General features: G+C 37.2%; 1 protein-coding gene across 1 annotated transcript in view; it reads right to left on the reverse strand.

The window, feature by feature from the left end:
• Positions 1-20,412: 20,412 nt before the first annotated feature.
• The window catches only part of KLHL4 (kelch-like family member 4), a 176,507-nt gene continuing 174,005 nt past the window's right edge, over positions 20,413-22,914 (reverse strand). Inside the window, exon 11 of the mRNA XM_011952075.1 lies at positions 20,413-20,682. Coding sequence (XP_011807465.1) covers positions 20,617-20,682 — 66 coding nt within the window. The 3' untranslated portion in view covers positions 20,413-20,616. The remainder of the gene's footprint in view (positions 20,683-22,914) is intronic.

A 22,914-nucleotide genomic window follows, 5' to 3' on the forward strand; every position in this document is an offset into this window, starting at 1 on the left:
CAGGAATCAGAGGACAGGGTCAGGTAATTTAAGGGAGAACAGCAGTATTGGTGATGTGGATGGGAGAATGAAGTCTGATGAATTCCACTAATAGGGTGTCTACTGATGATTTTCCCTGATGTTCTCAGCTCAGGAGTATAGGCTTGTGGTCTGAAGGCATCATAAATGCACCACAAAGTTTCTGATAAGAATTATAAGCTGAAAGAGCTTGCTCTCTAACTTTCAGTGTGCCTTAAGGTGCTATAAGGATCTGTGTGTGTGTGTGTGTGTGTGTGTGTGTGTGTGTTCATCTGTGTTCCTTCCATGGCAATCCTGAGAAAAGATCAAGATTGCCAAGTTGTGGAGGGAAGATGGTAGTTAGGAAAGGAGAGAAAAGGTAGTGCCAGTGAAATTATTTGGCAATAGTAGTGGTGGCACTGCTAACTTTTCTTTCTAATTTAGTAGATGTTAGGGCATATGACCCTTTGAGGTAGATATTATAATTAAAGTCACACATTACTGATGAAGAAACTGAAACTTTGAGAGGATAAAACACTGTTAAGATCACTCAGCTAATAAATGATGATTCCAGCCAAGACACAAATCCAGTTTTTATTTTATTTTACTTTTTTACTTTAAAGCCCATGTTTCTTTCATAATGTTAAGCTGTTAGGCTGGCATATACATATATATATATACACACACACATATATATATTTATGTACATAAAGCTATCATAATAATTACCGTTTATTGAGCACTTTGTAGGGCTAGGTTATGTATGATATATATATATAATATCATATCTATATATTATATATATATTTTGTATGTGTGCGTGTGCATATTTTTTGCTTAATATGATTACCACCATAGGTCTGAAACTGAACTAACAAACATTATTTCCCCTATTCTATTGATGAAGAAATAAGTTTCAAGAGGTTAAGTGACTTTCTCAATATCACTCAGCTAGTATGTGCAGAGTCTGGATTTAAACTCGGGTCTCTTTGACTCCAAATATTTCCATTATATTAAGATATATTCAAGAGTTGATATAGTATCCCAGTACCACAATTCCTTTTCTCAAGACTCATATAAAGTATGGAGCTGGTTCTCTTATGTAGTCAAATTAGGAACTATAGCAAAAAATGCCAGGAACGATATATGCTTAACATAACCCATAAGGACTACGAATGAACACAGATGATGTCTAGGAAATTTCAATATTCAGAAGCCTATTTACTTCACAGCAAGTAAATCATTGACGATCATTGACACATTGCCTGGGTATTCTGTGAAACATCAGGATGGGTTTGCACTTCAAACCTTAAGATGATTTCATCCACAGCCTACAGCTTGATTGCAACCTCATGAGAGACCATGAACTGGAACCACCCAAGGAAGCGACTCTTGTATTTCCTGATCCTCCGAAACTGTGTGCTGTAATAAGTGTTATTTTTTAAGATGCCAAATTTAGGATAAATTCTTACACAGAGAAAGTAACACAAAGGTGTTAATTTTTAAGATGCTAAATTTGGAATAATTTCTTACACAGAAAAAGTAGCACATAGGGATGTTACTTTAATGCAGCTACATCATTTTGTTTCTAAAGTTAATGTTAAAATGTAGCTGTTTTTTGGTACTATCTAAAGCCAAAAGACTAGGTGTTATATTATGTCTCAACTTTCTGCAGGAATATTTTTGCAACATCACTGTTAATTACCATCCTTTTCCCTACATCCTCCCTGTAGTCTTCTAGCTTCATTGGCGTGCCAATGCAGGCCACATCTTAAGTAAAAACCTATTACTCCTCCATCCCCAATATTCACATCCCATGCATGCAATGAGTTTTATAGACACACAGAATAACCACTTACTTACTCAAGATAACAAAGCTTTTATCTTTGTTGGCCAGGATCTACTCTTACAGGTGTTTGAGTTCATCTTCCCACCTTTCTGGATCCACAGGTAAACAAATTTCTCTCTCCAGCCTCCTCTCAGCCTGCATCTCACTTGTAGTCTCATCTCATATTGGTGATATTGGAAACATTTATTTTAATTGGCCGTCCTCGTCTTTCCTCTCTAGAGTCTCTTAGATATACTCACTTTCCTTTAATGTCGGGTCAAAGCATCTCTCATTCTCCTCTGTAGACATTTTTTTTTCCTGCCATTCTGATGAATAGCTGCATAGGCTTTCATCTTTAATAGTTCTTTGCTAGGACTTGGATATAGTATGTTTGTCCTCATCAAAACTCATATTGAAATTTGATCACACACTTGGCAGTGTTGGGAGGTGGAGTATAGTGGGAGGTGTTTTTGTCATAGGGGCAGATTCTTCAGAAATAGGTTAATGCCCTCTTTTGGGGGTGAATCAATTTTTTCTCTCCCTGGAATGGATTAAATACCAAGAAAGTGGGTTTTTAAAAAGAATCTGACTTCCATGATTTATTATCTTTCTTCCTCTTTCACCATGTGATCTCTTTATACATGCTGACTACCCTTCCATTTTCTATGAGTGGAAGCAGCCTGAGGCCCTTGCAAGATGCATCTGTGCAATCCTGGATTTTCCATCCACCACGGTCATGAACCAAATAAACCTCTTGATTTTTATAAATTACCCAGTCTCAGATATTCTGTCATAGCAACACAAAATGGAAGAAGAAATTATCATAATTCAAATGTATTGCTAAGAAGAGTTGGAATGGTATAAAATTTAATCAAAATGATTAGAAAGTATGTTCAAGTCCTTAATATAACTAAACAATGAAATATATATAAACTAAATAATGAAATACATTTATAGATACAAAATTATATATATAACTATATATATGTTTTATATAAGCAATAAAGATTTAATTAAATTATTTTATCTTCTGCTGACAGAATGCATAACAAAAGCTCAATAACTTATATGGAACCTATTTAAATGAGAGCTAAATAATAAGAATTAGTGATTGTATAACTGTAGGGTCCATTGAAGAGACATTGTGGCTGGTAGGCAAAAGTAGTTCAGTTATTAAAAGATGAAATATAGCTAGAGTAACATATCCCTCATAAGCAATAGCTGCTTTATTTTCTTGAGACAGAGTCTTGCTCTCTTGCCCAGGACAGAGTGCAATGGCACAATCTCAGCTCCCTGCAAACTCCATCTCCTGAGTTCAAGCGATTTTCCAGCCTAAGCCTCCCGAGTAGCTGGGATTACAAGAATAACTGCTTTTGCTCTGATGACTAATTTAGTGTCCCAAGAACTCTGGCATAAAAAGTGATATTTTGGTAATTTTGGCTACTGCAAGTGTGTATTTATTGTCTTATGATAATGATATACAGATGCTCCTTGATTTATGATGGTTCTATCCAGAAGTAACCCATCATAAATTAAAGAGAGTACTGAATGTGTAGCACTTTCCAAAGTTGAAAAATCATAAGTCAAACCATCACACATCAGGGATTTCCCTGAAAAGCCAGGAGGCTTCTCATTTAAGTATTGTTTTTCAAAATGTGATACTGGACAACAAATGAAAGTCAAATCTGGTTGGCAACTTGTTTTGTTCAGCTTAGAAAACATTTTAAATTGAATTTGAACACCTTCAAAGAAGTTTGTAATCTCAATCTCAAAGCACTGTAATTCTATTTTGTTTATATATGATGCCATTCACAAATTTATGTTACCTACATGGCCTATGAGAACATTTGAATTTGCAGGACCTTAACCTAAATAATACTTTGATTTTAATTGTTTAAAGTGAGTTAGTTTGGGCTCTCAAACAAATCATCTCAATCATCGGTTCTCTATATCTCAAGCCTGGTCTGTTGCCCTTCTGCTACTACTGAAAAACCAAAGATGAAACCATAGGTTACAGGTAGTGAATGCAACCCCTTACACACACTTAACTTGCTCAAGTTCTTTATTTATTTAACAACTGTGAAAAATAACGGAAATCACAAGCCTATGACTGTGGGTTAAGGATGCCTCTGTGTCATCAAGAAATATTTATTCCAAAATGTAAACCAATCTGATTATTCTTCTCAGTCTATTCTTTTCACAACTTAAAAAATAACTTCAAGGTCTGTGTATTCATTATTGAAATAAATTACTTTCCACCTGCTCCTCTTAGACTTCAGTTCTGTAAAAGCACGTTTCACAAACAGCCACAGAGAATGTTTGCAGCTTAACTTCTGGGAAAGGTAACAACATACTGTCTGTTCTCTCTAAACTCCCACTCCTGTTTCACAGAGAAAAAAGGAAGACCCACACTCTCATGCTTTTACTGACTTTGTTTTTATAGCAGTGTTCTTGGTGACTAGAAGGATGGAATATTTTTTCTTATTTTCTCTAAGTCATGTGCATCTTCTACCATAGAATAGTAAGCCATAAAATCACACCATCCTAGAAAAAAAATGACTTTCTTTTAAATTTCTACTTTTATTTTAGATACAGAGGTACATATGTTGGTTTGTTACACGGGAAAATTGTGTGATGCTGAGGTGGGAATCTCTCACCCAGGTGGTAAGCACAGTAGCCAATAGGTAGCTTTTCAACCTATGCTCCTTCCTTTTTCCCTCTAGTAGTCTGCAGTATCTATTGTTCCCATGTTTATGTCCATGTGTGCTCAATGTTTAGCTCCCACTTATAAGTGAGAACATGTGGCATTTAGTTTTCTGTTTCTGCTGTAATTAGCGTAGGATTATGGCCTCCAGCTGCATCTATGTTGCTGCAAAGGACATGAATCTATTCTTTTTTACATCTGCATAGTATTCCATGGTATATATATATGCCACGTTTTCTTCATCCAATCTTCTATTAATGAGGCACCTGGAATGATTTCAGGTCTTTGCTATTGTGAATACCATAGTGATGAACAAAATGGGTGCATAAGTCTTTTTGGTAGAATGATTTATTTTCCTTTAGGCATATGCCCAGTAATGGGGTTACTAGATCAAATGGTAGTTCTGTTTTAAGTTCTTTGAGAAATTTTCAGACTGCTTTCCACAGTGGCTGAACTAATCTATATTCCCACCAACAGTGCATAAGTGTTCCCTTTCTTTCCTCTGCAGCCTCACCAGCATCTGTTGTTTTTTTTTTGACTTTTTAGTAGTAGCCATTGTGACTGGTGTGGTATAGTATCTCATGGTGGTTTTGATTTGTATATGTTTGGTGGCCACTTATATGTCTTCTTTTGAGAAGTGTCTGTTCATGGATATGTCCTTTACTCATTTTTTAAAGGGGTTATTTGTTTTTTGCTTGTTGATTTGTTTAAGTTCCCTATAGTTTCTGGATATTAGGCCTTAGTCGGATGCATAGTTTGTGAGTATTTTCTCTCATTCTGTAGGTTGTCTGTTTACTGTGTTGACAGTTTATTTTCCTGTGCAGAAACTTTTTAGTTTAATTAGTTCACACTTGTCTCAGTTGGTTTGTGTTGCAATATTTTTTGGAGATTTTGTCAACAATTATTTGCCAAGGCGGATATTGAGAAGAGTGATTTCCATGTTGTGTCTTCTAGATTTTTTATATTTTGAGGTCTTACGTTTAAATTTATAATCCATTGTGAGTTATTTTTTGTATATGATGAAAGGTAGGTGTCAAGCGTGTCCATGTGTAGAGACCACCAACAGGCTTTGTGTGAGCAACAAGGCTATTTATTTCACTTGGGTGCAAGTGGGCTGAGTCTGAAAAGAGAGTCCGTAAAGGGAGATAGGAGTGGGGCAGTTTTATAGGATTTGGGTAGGTAGTGGAAAATTACAGTTAAAGGGGGTTGTTCTCTTGCGGGCAGGGTCGGGGGTCACAAGGCACAGGGTGGGGAGATCATGAGACTCATTGTCCAGGGGAGGAAGGTCACAAGGTCGATTGATTAGTTGGGGTGGGGCAGGAACAAATCACAATGGTGGAATGTCATCTTTTGTGGTTCTTCAGTTGCTCCAGGCCATCTGAATGTATACTTGTAGGTCACAGGGGTTATGACGGCTTAGCTTGGTCTCAGAGGCCTGACAGTAGGGGTCCAGCTTAAATCTTCTACATATGGCTAGCCAGTTATTCCAGTACCATCACTATAAAAATCCTCAACAGACTAGCCATACAAGGAACATACCTCAAAATAATAATAGCCATCTGTGACAAACCCACAGCCAACATCATAATGAATGGGCAAAAGTTGGATCTATTCCCTTTGAGAACTCAAACAAGACAAGGATGCCCGCTTTCACCACTCCTATTCAACATAATACTGAAAGTCCTAGCCAGAGCATTTGGGCAAGAGAAAGAAATAAAAGCCAGACAAATAGAAAAAGAAGAAGCCAAGCTATCTCTCTTTACTGATAACATGATTTTATACCTAGAAAATCAGAAAGACTCTGCTAAAAGCCTCCTAGAACTGATGAACTACTTTCATAAAATTTTTGGATACAAATTCAATATATGAAAATCAGTAGCATTTCTATATATGAACAATGTCCAGGCTGAGAGAGAAATTAAAAACACAATCCCACTTACAATAGCCACAAAGAATATGAAATACCTAGTAATACAGCTAACCAAGGAGATGAAAGATCTCTACAAAAAGAACTGCAAAACACTGCTGAAAGAAATCAGACATAAAGCATATATATGGAAAAACATCCCATGCTCATGGATTGGAAGAATCAATATCGTAAATATGGCCATACTACCCAAAGCAATTTACAGATTCAATGTTATTCCTTTCCAATTACCAACATTATTCTTCACAGAGTTAGAAAAAAACTGTTCTAAAATTCATTTGAGACCAAAAACAGCCTGAATAGCTAAAGCAATCCTAAGCAAAAAGAATAAGGCTGGAGACATCACACTACCTAACTTCAAACTGTAAGACTACAGTAACCAAAACAGCATTGTACTTGTACAAAACAAACACACAGAACAATGAAACAGAGTAGAAAATCTAGAAATAATGCTGCCACACCTATAACCATCTGATCTTTGACAAGGCTGACAAAAATAAGCAGTAGGGAAATGACTCTGTATTCAAAAAGTGGCTTTTTTTTTTTTTAACAGTACAGGAAAACTATAACAGTGGATTCTTCTGGGATCATCTTACCATGCAGTAAAGAAGGGGTACAGGGTAATTTTTTAAAAATTACTTCTAAAACCTACACAGATATCGACAAACTGTTTTTTCTGTAAGAAATCAAACTAGATATTTTATGCTTTATGGACCACAGTCTCTGTTGCAACTACTCAATTTTGCCATTGTAATACACAAATAAATGAGCATGACTCTGTTTCCATGAAACATGAAAGAAAAAGCTAGTGATGAGAAGCTGATATGACCTTTTAAAGGAGTGCTTTTTTTTTTTTTTTTTTTGTTTTGGAGATGCAGTCTTGGTCTGTCGCCCAAGTTGGAGTGCAGTGACACAATCTTGGCTCACTGCAACCTTTGCCTCCCAGGTTCAAGTGATTCTCCTGCCTCAGTCTCCAAAGTAGCTGGGATTACAGGCGCCTGCCACCATGCCCGGCTCATTATCATACATTTTAGGAGAGACGGGATTTCACCATGTTGGCCAGGCTGGTCTCAAACTCCTGACCTCAAGTGATCCAACTCCCTCGACTTCCCCAAAGTGCTGGGATTACAGGCCTAAGCCACTGTGCCTGGCCAAATGAGTGCTGCTTTTCTAACACTGAATATCCTCACATTGTCTCATTTAATGCATGTGACTTTGAAAGGGGCTTATTTTAGTAAACATTTTTACCCAACATTCCAGAGATTCAAACATGCATAGCTAATAAAGTTATAGTATTAAATCTGACACTTAGATTTCTGACTTCTAATTATATACCAAAGTTGTTCTCTTTTTGAATTTGTTTCATTTCATCACTGAAGCATCTCTCAAAATCTTTTGATTAAAAAGAATTTTTTTTTGTCCTGAGAGTGCTTTTTGACCTCTGTTATTACACAACTGTGTGATATGAAATGTTGTGTTTCATTCATCATTAGGGATGGTATGCAATAAAATTTAAATTGGCTCACATAGGCCTTCTGTTTCCATTTCATTTACTGTTTTTTAATCATATAAAACTGCTGAATTCTGTCAAATTCTTTCTCTGAATCAATTGAAATGATTATGTGTTTTATCCGTTTATGTATTAATGTAGTGTATTACATTGATTTATTTTTGTATGTGAGCTTCAATGTTGATACATAATAATAATTTAAAATACGTTGACTTACAGACCACTGGAGAACTGTAGAAAGCCCTAGTGCTTACTCATACCTAGCTCTCATTTGTTTCCCAAACTAATAAGAGGACCATTCTATCTTGCTTCTTTCCAGTTGTTGATGGTTGTTGTTATGCCCAGACCGTTTATTCCCCGAAGAAGACCACCAGAGTCCAGAGTCAAAGCCAAGCGGCAAGGATCTTTAATGCAAGTTCGAACTTGGTCCCTCCGTTTCACAACATACAAGAGGGCCTCGAACAATGCGCGTGCTCGCTTTTTATAGCCCTATGAAAATAGGACTTGTAAGGTTACAGAGGAACAGGGAACAAGGGAAGTCTTTAGGTTACAGCATTACAATTGGTTAACATATTAAGTTTATACATTTAGCAGTTATCTATTGGTTCCCGTGCTTTTAGTAAAACTACAAATGGCGGCGCCCTTATCGGGGATTTCCCAGGATTTCCCAAGCTGAGATATATGGAGGAATGTATTTGCACTGGGCCGTGTTTGTACTGGGCCCAGGAAATTGAGAGATATATGGTGAATGTATTTGCACTGGGCCGTGTTTGTACTGGGCCCAGGAAATTGAGAGATATATGGTGTCTGTACTGGGCCCAGGACTGAGGAATGTGCCTGATTTCTTTCAGTTGTCATGTGACTGGTTCTGCTATATTGTGAATATGTTCCCTAGAATTCATGTGTTGGAAGCTGAATTGCTATTGTAACAATATTAAGAAGTGATGCTTTTAAGGGATGATTAGGCCATGAGGGGAATGTATAAATGTCTTTATCTTGGGAATGAGTTAATTACTGTGGGAGTGAGTTCATAATAAACAAGATGAATTCAGTCAGATTTTCTCTCGCTTGTCTCATGAGCTCACTTCCACTTTCCACCTTTCCCCCATGTGGTGACCCTTGCCAGATGTTGGTACCATGCTTTTTAACTTCTCTACCTCCTGTACCATGATCCAAATAAACATCTGTTCTTTATAAATTACTGAGTCTCTGGTATTCTGTCCTGGCAGCAGAAAATGGACTAAGACAGAAAATTGGTACTGAAAAGTGGGGCTGTTGCTATAACAAATACCTGAAAATGTGGAATTGACTTTCAAATTGGATAATGGGTAGATTATGGAAGAATTTGGAGAAGTTGCCTAGAAAAATTCTGTATTGCCATGAATGAAGCATTAAAGGCAATTTTGGTTATGGTTCGGAAGAAGAGGGGAGGTGTAGGGAAAGTCTGGAGCTTCTTAGAGATTACTTAAGTGATTTTGACCAGAAATCTGGTAGAATTATAGACAATAAAGGCCATTCTAAAGAGGTCTCATATGAAAATGAGGAACAACGTATTGGAAACTAAAGTAAAGGCCATCCTTGTTATATAGTAGCAAAGACTTTGGTTGAACTGTGTTCGTGTCCTAGGACTTTATGGAATACAGAATGTAACCGTGAGGAACTAGAATTTCTGCCAGAAGAAATACATAAGCAGTGAAGCATTAAGGCAGCTATGTGACTACCTTTAACAACATACAGTGAGATGTGAGGCAAAAGGAATAACTTAAAGATATCATTTATAATTAAGTAGGAAGCAGAGCAGAAAGATTTGGAAAATTCACAGCCTGGTCATGTAAAAAGTGAAAAAGTATATTTGAAAGAGAATATTCAGGGTGTAGCCAAGGAACCCTTTGCTAAAGAGATTAACATGAATAGAAAGAAGCTAGGTGTTATTTATCAAAACAATGGGAGAAAGATCCTGAAGGCATTTCAAAGATCTCTGATGCTTCTCCTCCCATTACAGGCCCAAAGTTCCAGAAGAAAAGAATGGTTTGGGGGATGGACCTGGAGCATCCTCCAGAAGTTCACTGCCCAGAGCCACCTTGGGACTTTGCTCCTTACATTCCAGCACAGTGTCCCTTGGCTACCTAAGCCGTGTCTTAAACGGGCTCAGGTGTGGCTAAACCACTTCTCTGGAAGACACTAGCAGTAATGCTTAGTAGCCCCTCACTCATTCGACTCTACATGAGTGAGAAGTAAATATCTCATATTCTAAGCCAGCTAGGTTTTAACTTTTTTTTTTTTTTTAATTAACATAGCCTTGGGCCAGGTGTAGTGGCCCACGCCTGTAGTCCCAACACTTTGGGAGGCCAAGGCATGTGGATCACCTGAGGTCAGGAGTTCAAGAGCAGCCTGGCCAACATGGCAAAACCCTGTCAGTACTAAACATACAAAAATTAGCTGCTGTGTTTAGCTGTAAACAGTGTAAATGGTGGTGTGAACCTGTAATCCCAGCTACCCAGGAGGCTGAGGCAGGAGAATCATTTGAGCCCTAGAGGTGGAGGTTACAGCCAGCTGAGATGGTGCCACTGCACTCCAGCCTGGGTGACAGAGCGAGACTCCATCTCAAAACAAAAAACCAAAAACCATAGCCTTGTTTGGCCTATCCTAATGACTGTAAATATTGTTACAATATCATCTTCTAGTGGCTGATAGACCAGATTCTTTGAATTACTTGCACATACTATATTATACTATTTCTTTCTCCCCCAGAGCATCTCTATAATTCTAGATACTAATTCTGTAGGCTTGCAGAATGCAAGAGCCGTTGGGGCATGACTATCTCCACCTAGATTTCAAAGGATGTTGCAGATAGCCTGGGGGCTCAGGGGGGCCAGGCAGACTTGCCATAGGGGTGCAGGGGTGTAGTTGCTGCAAAGATCCCTTACTCTCTGCAGCATACATGTTACAGGGGCAAAGACCATTGCAGAGAGCCCCCACTGACCTAGAGAATCATGACCCAGAGAAGTCATGGAAATGGGCCATCCCAAAGACCCCAGAATTGTAGCGCCACGCGTGTGCAACTCCAGCCCTCCAGCCTGGGAAAGCTGCAGGCGTGAGACTCCAAGTTTTAAAAGTTAATGGGTGGACTGAGCTCAGAAAAACAATAGGGGCAGGGATGCCCAAGGCTTCAAGGGCCCAACACTCCCAGTGTGACCAGGATGCTTGGTATGGATTCAAATGAGATTATTCTGAAACTTTAGACTTTTGAGTTGGTGCTTTTAAAAAATATTTTGGACTTGTTGGGATGGAATGAGTATACTTTGTATATAAGAAGCATGTGTATTTTGGGAGCCAGGGGTGGAATGCTATGGTTTGAATGTATCCCACAAAGTTCATGTGTTAGAAACTTGACTGCAGTTTTTAAAAATTTAACTTTTGTTTTAAGTTTGGGGTACATGTGCAGGTTTGTTATATGGATAAACTTGTGTCATGGAGATTTGTTGTACAGATTATTTTGTCACCCAGCTAGTAAGCCAAGTACTCAATAGTTACGTTTTTCTGCTCCTCTCCTTCCTCCCACACTCCACCCTCAAACAGATCCCAGTATCTGTTGTTCCCTTCTTTGTGTTCATGACTTCTCATAATTTACCTTCTACTTAGAGATGAGAACATGTAGTATTTGGTTTTCTGTTCCTGCATTAGTTTGCTAAGGATAATAACCTCCAGCTCCATTAATGTCCCTGAAAAGGACATGATCTTGTTCATTTCATGGATGCATCAGTGTATGTACCACATTTTCTTTATCCAGTTTGTCACTGATGGGCACTTAGGTTGATTCCATGTCTTCGCTATTGTGAATAGTTCTGCAATGAGCATACATGTGTATGTGTCTTTATAATAGAACAATTTTTATTCTTTAGAGTATATACCCAGTAATGGAATTGCTGTGTCAAATGGTAGTTCTTAGCCCTTTGAGGAGTTGTCACACTGCTTTCCACAATGATTGAACTAATTTACACTCCCAACAAAAGTGTGTATGTATTTCTTTTTCTTTGCAACCTTGCCGGAATCTGTTATTTTTTGACGTTTTAATAATAGCCATTCTGACTGATGTGAGACGGCATCTCATTGTGGTTTTAATTTGCATTTCTCTAATGATCAGTGATGTTGAGCTTTTTTCATATGACTGTTGGCTACATGTATGTTTTCTTTTGAAAAATGTATGTTTACGTCCTTTGACCACTTTTTAATGGAGTTGTTTGTTTCTTTCTTGTACATTTATTTAAGTTCCTGATAGATGCTGGATATGAGACCTCTGTTGTATGCGTAGTTAGTGAATACTTACTCCCATTCTGTAGCTTGCCTTTTTACTCTGTTGATGGCTTCTTTTTCTGTGCATAAGCTCTTTAGTTTAATTAGGTCCCATTTGTCATGTTTTGTTTTTGTTGTAACTACTTTTGGAGTCTTTGTCATAAAATATTTGCCTGTTCTTATGTCCAGAATGGTATTGCCTAGGTTGTCTTCCAGGGTTTTTATAGCTTTGGATTTCACATTTGTGATGGTTAATATTGAGTGCCAACTTGATTGGACTGATGAATGCAAAGTATTGTTACTGGGTGTGTCTGTGAGGGTGTTGCCAAAGGAGATTAACAGTTGAGTCAGTGGACTGGGAGTGACAAATCCATCCTCAATCTGGGTGGGCACCATCTAATCAGCTGCCAGAGTGGCTAGAATAAAGTGGGCAGAAGAAAGTGGGATGAAGAGACTTGCTGACTGTTCCAGTCTTCATCTTTCTCCCGTGCTGGATACTTCCTGCTCTCAAACAAGAAATTCCAAATACTTCAGCCTTTGAACTCTTGGACTTAACACCAGTGGTTTACCAGGGGCTCTTGGGCCTTTGGCCACAGACTGAAGGCTATGCTGCTGGCTTCCTTACTTTTGAGGTTTTGGGACTTGGACTGGTTTCCTTGTTCCTCAGCTTGCAGGCAACCTATTGTGGGACTTCACCTTATGATCGTGTGAGTCAATTCTCCTAATAAACTCCCCTTCATATATATATACACACATCATATTAGTTCTGTCCCTTTAGAGAACCCTGACTAATAAAACATTTAAGTCTTTAAACCATCTTGAATTAATTTTTGTTTATGGTGTAAGAAAGGGGTCTAGTTTCAGTCTTCTGCATATGGCTAGCCAGTTATCCAAGAACTGTTTATTGAATAGGCAATTCTTTCCCCACGGCTTGTGTTTGTCAGGTTTGTTGAAGTTCAGATAGTTGTAGGTGTGTGGCCTATTTCTGGGTTCTCTGTTCTGTTCCATTGGTCTGTGTGTCTGTTTTGTACCACTACCATACTATTTTGGTTACTGTAGCCCAGTAGTATAGTTTGAAGTCTGGTAGTGTGATGCCTCCAGTTTTGTTCTTTTTGCTTAGAATTACTTTGGATATTGTGGGATATGATGAGGTTTCTCTTCAAATAGCCTGATCAATCTTTTAATTTATAGTACCCCCCCTTTTTTCTCCTTTTTCTCCTTTTTCCTTTCTGCCTTTGTTAGATGCCCAGGCATGCCACAGTACCAGGTGTTATCAGTACCAGCTCAAATTCCTTTCCTTATTTGGAAAGAGGACTAACTTTCGAGCTCACTGCAGACACCCCTTCCCCTTTCTCTCTCTTTCTTTTATGTGCCCACATTATCTAAAAAAATTCAAATGTTTAGCTAACCTGGATTAGTTTAGATTGTACAACCCGATCCCAGCCAATGTGGAAAGGGTATGGGGGCAGGACTTGCATCAGGAATAAAGGCTTTCGTGCCCCTTTATTCAAGTGTGCTCTCATGGTGACTGGCCAAGGAGGCACCCCTTTGCACAGAAGTAAAATTGCTTTGCTAAGAATCCTTTTTTTGAGTGTTCAATTTCCTTAGGATTTTGAGTGTTATTCCTAACAATATTTAAGCTCTTATTTTGTTCCATATGAATTTTAAAATAGTTTTTTCTATGATACTGATTTTTCCTGTCTGTGAGCATGGAATGTTTTTCCATTTGTTTGTTTCATCTTTGATTTCTTTGAGCTGTGTTTTGTAGTTCTCCTTGTAGAGATCTTTCACCTTCCTAGTTAGCTGTATTCCTACATATTTTATTCTCTTTTTTTGGCAATTGTGAATGGGAGTTAATTCCTGATTTGGCTCTTGGCTGTAGTGTTTTTTGGTGTATAGGAATGCTAGCGATTTTTGCACATTGATTTTGTATCCTGAGACTTGTTGAAGTTGTTTATCAGCTTAAGAAGCTTTTGAGCTGAGACTATGGGGTTTTCTAGATACAGGATCCTATCATCTGCAAACAGGGATAGTTTAACTTCCTCTCATTCTGTTTGCATGCCCTTTCTTTCTTTCTCTTGCCTGATTAATATACTATGTTGAATAGAAATGATGAGAGAGGGCATCCTTATCTTGTCCTGGTTTTCAAGGAGAATGATTCCAGCTTTCGCCTGTTCAGTATGACGTTCGCTGTGGGTTTTTCATAGATGTCTCTTGTTATTTTGTGGTATGTTTTTTAAATACCTAGTTTATTGAGAGTTTTTAACATGAAGGGTGTTGATTTTTATCAAAAGCCTTTTCTGCACCTATTGAGATAATTAAGTGGTTTTTGTCTTTAGTTCTGTTTATGTGATAAATCGCATTTATTGATTTGCATATGTTGAACCAACCTTGCATTCCAAACTAGAAGAGTTACAGAGGTACTGCCACCTGAAATTGCTCCATCAGAGAGGAATGACAGAGGTGGCTATACCTCAGAGGGGATGGTTAAGGGTTGTATATAGGGAAACCAGAAACTTGAGAATATAATTTTATTTACTCAGAGTAGAAATAATTCTTTTAGAAAATAATAAATTTTAGAAAAAACAGAATTCATTTTAGAAAAAAATAAATTAAAAAAATAAAATATTCTTTTAGAAAATAAAGAAACATAATGTGACTTTATGGAATAAGAGTTGTACCTACTACACATATGCAATTATTTGTGATTTTTCAATTCATGACAAAAAATTAGTTATTTTTTCTGTTAAGATTTATAGGTTTTGTCCAACTTATGCTCCAAAAAAACAAACTACTAGGTATTAAAAACTTACACCAGTATGTATGTGTTAACATTTTGCCATACTTTTTTAAGTGTTTCTTTTGCAAAAGAGCCAACCACTACCATAAGGGTAATGTGCATCCTTCAAGTCAATTGTTTTCTACTTTTACATACACATATGGTGAGTCTTATAAGTTCACAAAAGTGGAATCATATGGTCTTATCTGTTTTAACAAACAACCTATTATATCTTGTTATTCAGTGTGCTCTGTTTCTGTCATGATGTCTACGGAAATGTAAAGGCCTCCTCATCTGCTTGCCACTTTATGTTTCCTTCCATATCCTCTGTATTATCCACATAATTATTACCTCCACAAGACCATCCTGCAGGTCCATTGGTGGTTTCCATGCCTCTTTTAGTAATCCATGAACTCATGAACACTTATGTACCCCATTTATGGTCATGGGAGACACAGGTTATCTTCAGTACTTTTACTTCTAGACATACTACATAGTTATTTCTGATTTACAACTACTTCATGGTATTGAAGCTTGCTGTCTTTGCAGGCTTCATCTTTGAAAAGAAGGTGGTATACATATTCCCTGTTCTGGGATCCTTAGCCCTATCTGGGGCTTCTATTTGCTCCTAGGAGTGAGTTGAAGAAAGTGGGTACATGGCAAACGTCTCCACACACTCAGCATTCACTCATGTCTTTCTTGCTTTATTATCAACTTTCTCCCCAAGACTCTTTCCCTCCAAGCCCATGGTATCTCTATCCAGTCTTAGTGGGGAACCAGGAAAAATCTTCTAACTTAACACACCCTCCTGTTAAATATTTTTTTCTTATACCATAATTAATGATCTTTGAGTTTATGATGTAAGATTTTAGTCTTACAACTCCTGAGTAAGGCTATAATGGGCCAGATTAGAGATGGTTACAGAATAAGAATAAATTCTGAGAAATAAAGAAGACCCCAGATAATATGTCAATTCATTACACTATTATACAAGCAAAAGCAAAAAAAAGATGTATCTTCCTTCTAACAAAATTGGAGCATGTTTGGCACAGATGTCTGAGTTAACAAGTCAGACTAATGAGAAATAAAAAAAAAGTTACCGTTTAAGGATTTGGCCTAAGACTCCCAGAAAAATCAGAAAAAGAACATCTGGGCCAGACACAGTGACTCATGCCTATAATCCCAGCACTTTGGGAGGCTAAGGCAGGAGGATTACCAGAGCCCAAGAGTTCTAGACCAGCCTGGGACTCCACAAAGGATAAAAATAAAACAATTACCTGGGCATGGTGGTGCCATGCCTATAGTTCCAGCTGCTTGTGAGACAGAGGCAGAAGGATTTCTTGAACCTGGGAAGTCGAGTCTGCAGTGAACCATTGCACTCCAGCCTGGGTGACAGGGTGAGATCCTGTTCCAGACAAAACAAAACAAAAAAAAGAAAGAAAGAAAGAAAAGAAAAAGTATCCTTGGGGTTGCAATGTGAGACATGGTGCGGTTTTTACTTTTTCATATTTTTATTTAAATATAAATTCATACAGCATAATATTCATCCACTGAAATTTTAGAATCCATGTTTTGAAAATTATATTCATAGAGTTGTGTAACCATAACCACAATCTTAGTTTAGAACATTTTCATTACCATGAAAAGAAACCCCAAAAACCTAAACAGTCACTCATTTCCTATTTCCTGCCAGCCCTCATCTCCAGCCCTAGCAAACCATTAATCTACTTTAAGTCTCTGTAGATTTTCCTATTCTGAACATTAATATAAATAGTATCATAAAATATTGGGCCTTAGAAACCGAACCCTTGCCAAGCAAAGCTGTGGGGACAGGACCATCACTCGAGAGGGTCTAAAAGTTGGGAACCCTTGCTCCAGTGGATCCAGAAGGTTAGACCTCTGCCTCAGTACGTATTGATGTTGGTACTTCCAACCCTGTTGGGCCTGGAGGGCAGAGCATCTAGCCAAAGAGGTTTATTCCTGAGCCTTAAAATCTTATGGCGTTTCCCTTATAGTTTGGACTTATGACTTGTCACTCCTGTTTTTCTTTCCTACTTGTCCATTGCAGAATGGGACTCTCTCCTATGCCTGTCCCATTGTTACATTTTTATGAGCAAATTAACATTTGGTTTCATAGGTTCACAGCTGAAGGCAAATTTGCTGTAAAATAAGTCATACCTTGAGTCTTACCCATATCTGATTTAGATATTTAGATGGAACATGGGAATTCAGGCCTTTGAGTTGATTCTGGAAAGAGTTAAGAGTTTTGGGAGTGTTGGAATGGATGAATGTATTTTGCATATGAGAAGGACATGATTTGGGGGGATTAAGGAGCTGAATGTTATGGACCAAATGTTTGTGCCCCCCCAAATTCCTATGTTGAAACTGTTCCCACCCCCAACATGATAATATTGGAAGGTGAGGCCTTTGGAAGGTAATTAGGACTAAATGAGAGCAGAACCCTCATGAATGGATTAATACATTTCTAAGAAACCTGAAAGAATGTCCTTCTTTCTGCTCTTCACTGTGTGAAGATACAAAGAGAAATTGGCAGACTAAAACACAAAATAAATTTCTGTTGCTTATAAACCAACTTGTCCATGATATTTTTGGTATGGAAGCCCAAGCTAAGACAGTGTCTGTTCAGATTGTTTTATTATTGTTGATTTCTATGCATATTTTGGATAACTGTCCTTTATCAGACATGCCTTTTGCAAATACTTGTTCCCAGTCTGTGGCTTCTCCTTTCATTCTCTTGACAGTGTATTTTACACAGCAAAGTTTTTGAGTTTAATGAAGCTCAGCTTATCAAGTCTTTCTTTCATAGACTGTGTCTTTAATGTTGTATCTAAAAAGTTATTACCAAACCCAAGGTAATCTAAAGTTTTTCCTACGTTATCTTTTAGGAGATTTTAGGTTTACATTTTACATTTAGATCTGCGATCAAATTTAAGTTAATTTTTATGAAGAGTGAAATGTCTGTCTAGATTCATTTTTTAGATATGGATGTCACGTTTTTCAGCACCATTTGTTGAAAAGCCCATCTTTTTTCCATTGTGTTGCCTTTGGTCCTTGGTCAAAGATCAGTTGACTATAGTTACGTGGGTCTATTTCTAAGATGTCCATTCTGTCCTATTGATCTATTTGTCTATTATTTTGCCAATTTCACACTCTCTTGATTACTGTAGCTTTATAGTAAGTTGTAGTTGGGTTGTGCCAGTCCTCCAATTTTGTTCTTTAATTTTGTGTTGACTATTTTGGGTATTTTGCTTTCCCATATAAACTTCAGTCAGTTTTGCAATATCAATGTACTTTTAAATGTGAAGAATCTCAAACGTGAGCATCTCATTCTATCTTCTACTCCTCTTTTTTTATATATATATATTTCCCATGATTAAACGTTTTGTGCTGTACTCTGTGTAGTGTACTCAGACCTTCCCTCCAGTTTATTATCTTCTTATTTGTGCCTCATCTGCTACTTTCCCTCCCCAGTGAATTTTTCAGTACTTAACGTGTCCATTTCCGGATGTTCCTGGCTCTCTTCACCTAGGAGAAGTCTCAAGACCATGTCTTAATGATTCTTGTCTACACATGGGTGTTAAAATCTTTGCCCTTAGTGGATACAACTAAGTTCATTAACTCCAAGATGATCTCTATTGCCATCTGAGTTTATTATTGCTTTGTAAGTTCCCTCTGATTTCTAGCATCTGGAGATTTGCCTTTATTTCTATGGAGCGTAGCTATGTACCTAAATTTCATGTTATTTTATCTCATCTCTCTGTGTTTTTCATGTGTGTATATATTTGTGGATAGTATCAGAGAGACAGACCTCTGCCTTTACTTATTTGGCCATGTTTCCAGTGCTGTTATTTGAATCCCATTCTCATAAAATACCCAGTCTTTGATGCCATCAAAAATCTATTCATTCATTTTTCCCACAATTATTTACTGAATATCAATTTTGTATTAGAATCTGTACAGACACTGAGGATACTATAATGAGTAAAACTAAAACTCATGCAAGAGATTATAGTTTAGAGGAGGAGAATTGTCTGTATCTACTGACTCAGACCTTCTCTCAATTGGGCAAGTCGCTATGCATTGGATTAGCCAGGATGGTTCTATGAATTCATGTGAACTTTCTCAGCCTGACTGGCTTTTCAGCCTCATCTCATTATTCAGACTTGGCAAAACTGAAACAAGTATAAGTGGATTTGTGAAGATACGGCTTTCAAAGATCTCCGTATGATATTATCTTTCTAGTTTATTTTAAAATAAGACTATTTGTGATTTGATGGCCACAATTCATGTGTTCCCATTCTGGTAAGATATAATTAGCTCTGGTCAAGTTAGGTTTTTTTTAACCATGCAGCTATAAACTGAATTTAACATATGAAACAGGGCTATTTAAATAAAGGTCTCCATGGCCTTAGATGAAATGTAAATTTGGCAAACTCAGGTAGCTTTTGTATAGGTGAGGCCATTTAATTCTGATTCTCCATCACTTAACATATAATCCAAATTTTATAGGCTTGGATTTTGTACAAATTTCATAAACTTAGTTTTCATTAGTGTATACCACTAGGGTCCTAAACACAATAGATCTTTAATAGATGTTTATGTCAAGGGGCTAATATCTGAAAAATACTAATGTGCTTTTATTTTTTAATATTTACCCATTTATAACCTTCCCCATATTTAGCTATATGTACCCATTTCCCTCATTGTTTACATGTGCTCTGTGTGTGTGTAGGTGTGTGTGTGTGTTTCTGTGTGTGTGTTAAGGGAGGGGATTAGGATTATGACAGAAAACAAAAGTGAGTGTCAATATTCAACATTTAGCAACATGAGCAGGACTTTTTCCTAGTCTGTAGCAGGCCATAATCCTGAAAAACAAGCATTGTCAAGAGAGAAAGAGCTTTAACACTTTTATTAATATTACTGTAGTTCATAAATCATAATTATATATATTATGGGGTACAATATATTTTGGTATATGTATACAGTGTGGGATGATTAAATCAAGCTAATTAAACATATTATCACCTTACACATAATTCATCATGGTGAGATATTTGAAATTTTAAAAACATTTTAAAAACTCTCCTTTGAAATATGGAGATCCGTGCTTGCAAATTAAGTAGTTCATGTGATATCTTCCATAGACAAGAGGGGAGATGCTCCTTCCATCATTTAAGTTGGGACTTAGTGTCTCTAGCAATGTGGACAGGATGTAAAGAAAGTTCATTACGAAGAGAAATAGCAACTGAAAAATCTGTCCCTTCTACCTGAGGTGATGTGATTGGGAGAAAGTAGACATAGAATGATGACAGTTTAGGGCATATGTGTTTCATGGCCTTTTTTTTTTTTTTTCTTTACCTAGACTAAGATCTCAAGGTAAGAGTCTTGTTAGAGAACTTAAAATAAAATCCAGAGTCACAGGGGTTTTTTTCTATATTGCATTTGGAACTCCAAAAGGAAACTGTCTTTCAGTGTTCCCTCCATATCAAAAAGGGACAACAGCCACACCTGAGTCAGATTGATAAGTGGAATTGTTGGGCAGAGAAAGGATCTGAATTTAGTGCCCCAGAGTTTCCTTCAGCTTCTGTGTGGTATAGAAGTTTTGTGGAAGTTCTTGCATGCCCTGCGGAAATACAGGAAGGTAGCAGCCAGTGTTAAAGAATCATCATGATGCATGCTGAGAGTTGCAGAGTAGGGAATCCTGAACATGGTCATAGTGATTATAGAAGAAAATCAAGAAGCAGCAACATTGTCTTTCAGATCTGAGTATAGTAAATGTGTGAGCCCTTATACTCTTGAAAGAATATATAAATAACTCCCTTTCCTACATATATTTGTTTAAACTAGCCGTGATAGGTTATCTCTGCTAAAGCATGGCAACAAGGACCCACTCTTGCTCCTCCTTTTCCGAACCAAGTTTCACTGAGACAAGCACAGGTATGTTTCAGTGCCCTGGGCCTCTGCAGGTCTCTATTCTGATGGCTCACATCTGCTCAGATTTTGGCAGCTCATCTAGGGCATTGTCTTAGTTCATTTTCTGAGGCTTAAAACAGAACCTGGGTAATTTATAAATAAAAATAATTAATTTCTTACAGTTAGGCAGGCTGAGAAATCTGAGGTTGAGGGGCCATATCTGGGATGGCCTTCTTGTTGGTAAGAGCTGTCAGGTAAGTCCCAAGGTAACATATAGCATCACATGACCAGGGGAAATATGCACCCTGAGCATGCTAGCTTAGGTCACTCTTCCTTCCTTTTCATATAAAGTCACCAGTCCCCCACTCTTATGATAATCCATTAATCCACCAATGGATTAATCCATTCAGGAGGGCACAGGCCTCATGGCCCAATCACCTCTTAAGGGCCCTACCTCTCAATACTGCTACATTAGGAATTAAGTTTCAGCATAGTTTTCGAGGGACAAAAATATTCATACCATAGCAGCCATAGTGGCCTGAACACCATTTATAAATGCAGCTATGAAGTGGTAGCCCTGGGAAACATACATGTCTCTTCTACGAGTCAATATAATCAAGGCCAGCTATGCCATTGAGAAGAGAGTATTCAACTTTTACTTTCCTCTTGTCCATGAATGATTCTAGACACAGTCTGCCTCTTGGTAGCACCTAGTTGTTACTGGAGGATTGGCAAGCCAGGCTGCAAAAAGTCCTTTGATCTTTTCCACTGGTTGACACCCCCATTTAACTTAACAGGCCAAGCTGTGCACTGGCGATAAAGGTTTAGGTAACTCTACTTCTACACTGATTTCAATAAGGTGTGAATTCAAAAGACCTAACAGGGCTGTATGTGTGTTTCACAGCCTCTCCGTGTCTCTATCTTCACCTCTAGAACTGCAGAAATCTATAGCTCTATAGCTCTCTATTTAGAATTAGAGACAACGGCAGGTGTAAGAAGAAATAAATAAATGGAATTTTATTTTTGTGTTTAAGTATTTTAGTGAATAGGAAATGTAAAATCAAAAAATCCATTCAGGTTGTGCTTGATATATTCTAAAGCCACACCATAAGGAGAGGAAATAAAGTTTATTTAAATTCAATTTGACAAAGTACAAATACCTTTGTACAACTTACTTTGTTCTTTCTTAAAACTTAAAAGCTAGTAGTATATTTTATAAGCATTTCTCCAGATTTTGATTTCACAATCCACAATAAAAAGTCTGTTTAAAAGAACTTATTGTAGAAATTCTAAAATTGTGCATTTACTTGAAAAGTTACTTTCATAAAGGGTTTTTCAATATTTCATCTTAGTTGTATAATTAAATGGAATAAATGGAAGCATTACACATAAAATACTATTCAACTAGCCATTTTTGTTATTTTAAAACTTAAAAAGTCTTTTTTTTTTTTTGTATAGCACACATATCCTAACATTTTCTACTGGATAATATAACAGTAACAGAAAAGCATGTACTGGTACAAAAAAGATAACTATCGAATTTGAACAGGCTTATTGAATATTTTGGTTTTCCCATGTGTTAACACTGAATAACGTCCTCAATTTTAATGTACTTTAAAAACCGTTTTGTTTTTGAAAACTTGTTTAATTTAACGATACGTGTTTATAGAGTTAACATAAATGCTTGAGGAGAACATTACATTCTGTACAAGTGAAGCCCTGACACTCCATAGCTGAGGTCACAGTTTGTATCAATATGATAAATATTCATTATTTCATTGTATAGGCTGTGTATATGAAATTACAATAATATTCTACTGGTAACAAATCTAACAAGACAATATGTTAAGAAATACCCAATTTATATGTGTGCTCTGGCAGATGAGCAAACTTGTAAAAATTTTGACATACTGTGATCAACAAAGAGCCATTTTTTCTTTTT

The sequence above is a fragment of the Colobus angolensis genome, unplaced genomic scaffold (genome assembly GCF_000951035.1).
Source record: "Colobus angolensis palliatus isolate OR3802 unplaced genomic scaffold, Cang.pa_1.0 Scaffold331, whole genome shotgun sequence".
Lineage (NCBI taxonomy): Eukaryota > Metazoa > Chordata > Mammalia > Primates > Cercopithecidae > Colobus > Colobus angolensis.